The 2,828-nt window shown below is 30.8% G+C and overlaps 2 protein-coding genes across 2 annotated transcripts in view; one reads left to right on the top strand and one right to left on the bottom strand.

Annotated features, from left to right (window-relative positions):
- Nucleotides 1-2,828, bottom strand: part of LOC117170991 (anosmin-1) — a 109,434-nt gene that overhangs the window by 31,487 nt on the left and 75,119 nt on the right. Inside the window, exon 5 of the mRNA XM_033358035.1 lies at nt 9-205. Coding sequence (XP_033213926.1) covers nt 9-205 — 197 coding nt within the window. The remainder of the gene's footprint in view (nt 1-8; nt 206-2,828) is intronic.
- Nucleotides 2,366-2,828, top strand: part of LOC117171562 (odorant receptor 67c-like) — a 5,982-nt gene continuing 5,519 nt past the window's right edge. The window contains exon 1 of the mRNA XM_033358994.1: nt 2,366-2,436. Coding sequence (XP_033214885.1) covers nt 2,401-2,436 — 36 coding nt within the window. The 5' untranslated portion in view covers nt 2,366-2,400. The remainder of the gene's footprint in view (nt 2,437-2,828) is intronic.

The raw sequence follows: 2,828 nt of genomic DNA on the forward strand, positions 1-2,828 counted from the left end.
ATGCTTACTTGTGGTAAAGTGCGATGATGAACAAGGGCGGTGGTATTAGTGGAACCCTGGACTAATCTGCTCCAGTAGACTTTATAAGATTGAATGGGTGCATCTGAGAAAGGTTGATGCCATCGAAGTTGTAAACGCAATTTGCCATGTACAACGCGTGCGCCTACCAATGTAAAGTTCCGCGGTTCTTTTGGTTTTCGCAGTCCTGCAAAAAAGGTTATATCGTATACGAAAGTGTTAGAGTATCCCATAAAAATGATGTTAACATCAGATTTGGATTGAGAAGTCTTTTAAATTTATTTTAAATTAATTATCGGTTTGAATTTATTTATATCGACGTTTTAGATTGTCGAAAGATGCAGGATGACTAGTCGATCCCCTTTTCTACTCCGCCGATTTTTCAGGACGACTACATCCAGCTGCAGCTTATTTATATAATACAAAATCTAACAGTTCAACAGAACAAAATTCTTACATTTTTGTTACAGCTCGAGTACATATGTCTCATTAAGATCCCGGATTAATTCCTTTTAAAGTATTTTGTATGAGACAAGTTAGTAAATAGACGTACCAAATTTTCTCAAATATTTTCAAAAGCTTTACCAGGACTTTTAATGTTAGGTCAAGAGTGAAGGCAGGTTAACAACTGAGAAATACGCTGGAAAATTTCTACCTGATTCCGGTTAGCAGGACTTTTTTAGGACCGAAGTTCTACAAAATTCCTATTTAATTTGTTCGACATTTTTTACAACTCCTAAATCATTTTTGGGACAAACGTACTCGAAAACTTCCCTTTATTCTTTTCGTAATGGTTAAAAGTACTGATGGAATTTATGTCCCAAAAAGAAAAACTATAATTACAAATAATTGTTACGTTAATGATTAAATTATCCTGCAATATATAATATAATGGTCCACCTTTCTGAAGTACCAAAGAAAATAATAATAATAATAATAATACTAATGAATAATAAATAATAATACTTTACTAAAGTACTAAAAAAGGTAATATGTTGTGTTTCAAAAAGAATTTTTCGGGACAAAAGTTTCTAGAAAATCTTACTGGATAAAAAAAATTATTTACAACTCGTAAATAATATTTGAGACCAAAATATTAGAAAATATCCACTTAATTAATTTTTTTATTTTTACAGGTATGGATGGGATTTTTATCCTTAAAAAAGTTAGGTGGGAATTTCCGGTAGCCTTGTTACAAAAAAGCCCTTATAAAACCAGACATGTTTTGAACCTTTTGTATACTTTAGCCCGATTACATCAGTACTATTTTGGGACATAAATACCATCATCGCTTATGTACATAAATTCTGAAAAAAAATAAAATGAATCATTTCTAGTACAATTGTCCCTGTTTGGAGTTTGAATAATTTTTTAGAAAAGTTGTTATTTGAGTACTAATTAACATTATATATTATATCGAGATCCCAATGAGATCTCAATGGATTTTTTTTCACTCTAAAGCTTTCAACTTTTTTTTTCTTGAGAGTTCTCGAATATTATGTCAATGCTACTCAGCAAAAAATACAAGAAAGAAGATAAATAAAATAAATTGAGTGAATAAATTGTAATCTCATTTTTTAAATTCATAAAAATACATACTAATATTTAATTAGACAAACCATTAATTTATGGAGCTCGAATACGCATGTATACAATATGCCGTTGTCAATGAACATATACAGAAATAAAGATCATAGTTTATGAATGACAAAATGACTGTAATTTTCCTCCTCCGGACAGGTAGATCAACTCTAACATTAAATGCACCTATTTATACTATTAATTATTAAATTAGCCTTGAATGTACAGTACAATGATCCCTACTTGCTTTTTTTCGCAATAGACTGTCTCTCTGCCCTTTTAATAATTCACAACACGGAAATTCACCCTCAAAGTGATATAGGGACAACTACCGATAATTGCGAGCGAAGAAATTCTCATGCATACTGCATCGTGGAAACCGCACTCCTGGCATTTGCAGGCATTAAAGATTAAAAGAATAATTAATTGGTGGATTGACGATGCAAACTTGTTTTTTGTGCTTCCATACAGGCTGAAGTTTTAGTTCTTTGCATTTAAAACGATACAATGAATTTTAAGAATATCAATAAATTTACAGTAGCGCTTAATTTTCTCTCAGGCAATCTTTTTCCACTGAGTGATCTGAATTCGGAATTTTCGTGGGGTTGGAAAAGTTACGCTTTTTGCCTTTGGATAGTGCAAATTGTTTATATAATTTTGACGTTTTGTGGCTTGTTTTTAGTGTCAAAGGTAAAAGCTATTCAAGATGGACCTGTGAATGCAATCGTCATCGTGGAAGCTTTAGTGCTTTCTCTTTATTTTAATTGCAGGCGGAAATTTTTGAAGAAATTTATCAAGTTGATGAATCAAACTCTGAAGGATTCAGATGAAATCAAGGTGCCAGTGCTTTTAAATTTCTAACCAGTGTTTCTAAGCGTTGGAAACATCTTAGCATTCACAATATTTTATAAATAAAAAACTTACCAAAAATATGTTGTAAATTTTGTTTTTCAATTCTTGTCAAAAATAAGACAAAATATTATACTAGAGTGGCTAATTTTATTATTGGTATAACAAGTAAAGATTTTTATTCTTACCTGAAAGGATATGAAATTTTTTTTTCATTTTTTATTCTTTTTAAATTCATTAACATTCACTTTTGCTGCATTTCACTAGGAATTAGTGACGTATGTTTAGGACCAATAAAAAGTTCCGAATTAACTTTTATTTATAATTTCCCAAATTTTAAACTTCATATCCTCATTCGTGTGGGCACGTATTGTTGCAAT

Source organism: Belonocnema kinseyi, chromosome 4, assembly GCF_010883055.1.
Source record: "Belonocnema kinseyi isolate 2016_QV_RU_SX_M_011 chromosome 4, B_treatae_v1, whole genome shotgun sequence".
NCBI classification, from domain to species: Eukaryota; Metazoa; Arthropoda; class Insecta; order Hymenoptera; family Cynipidae; genus Belonocnema; species Belonocnema kinseyi.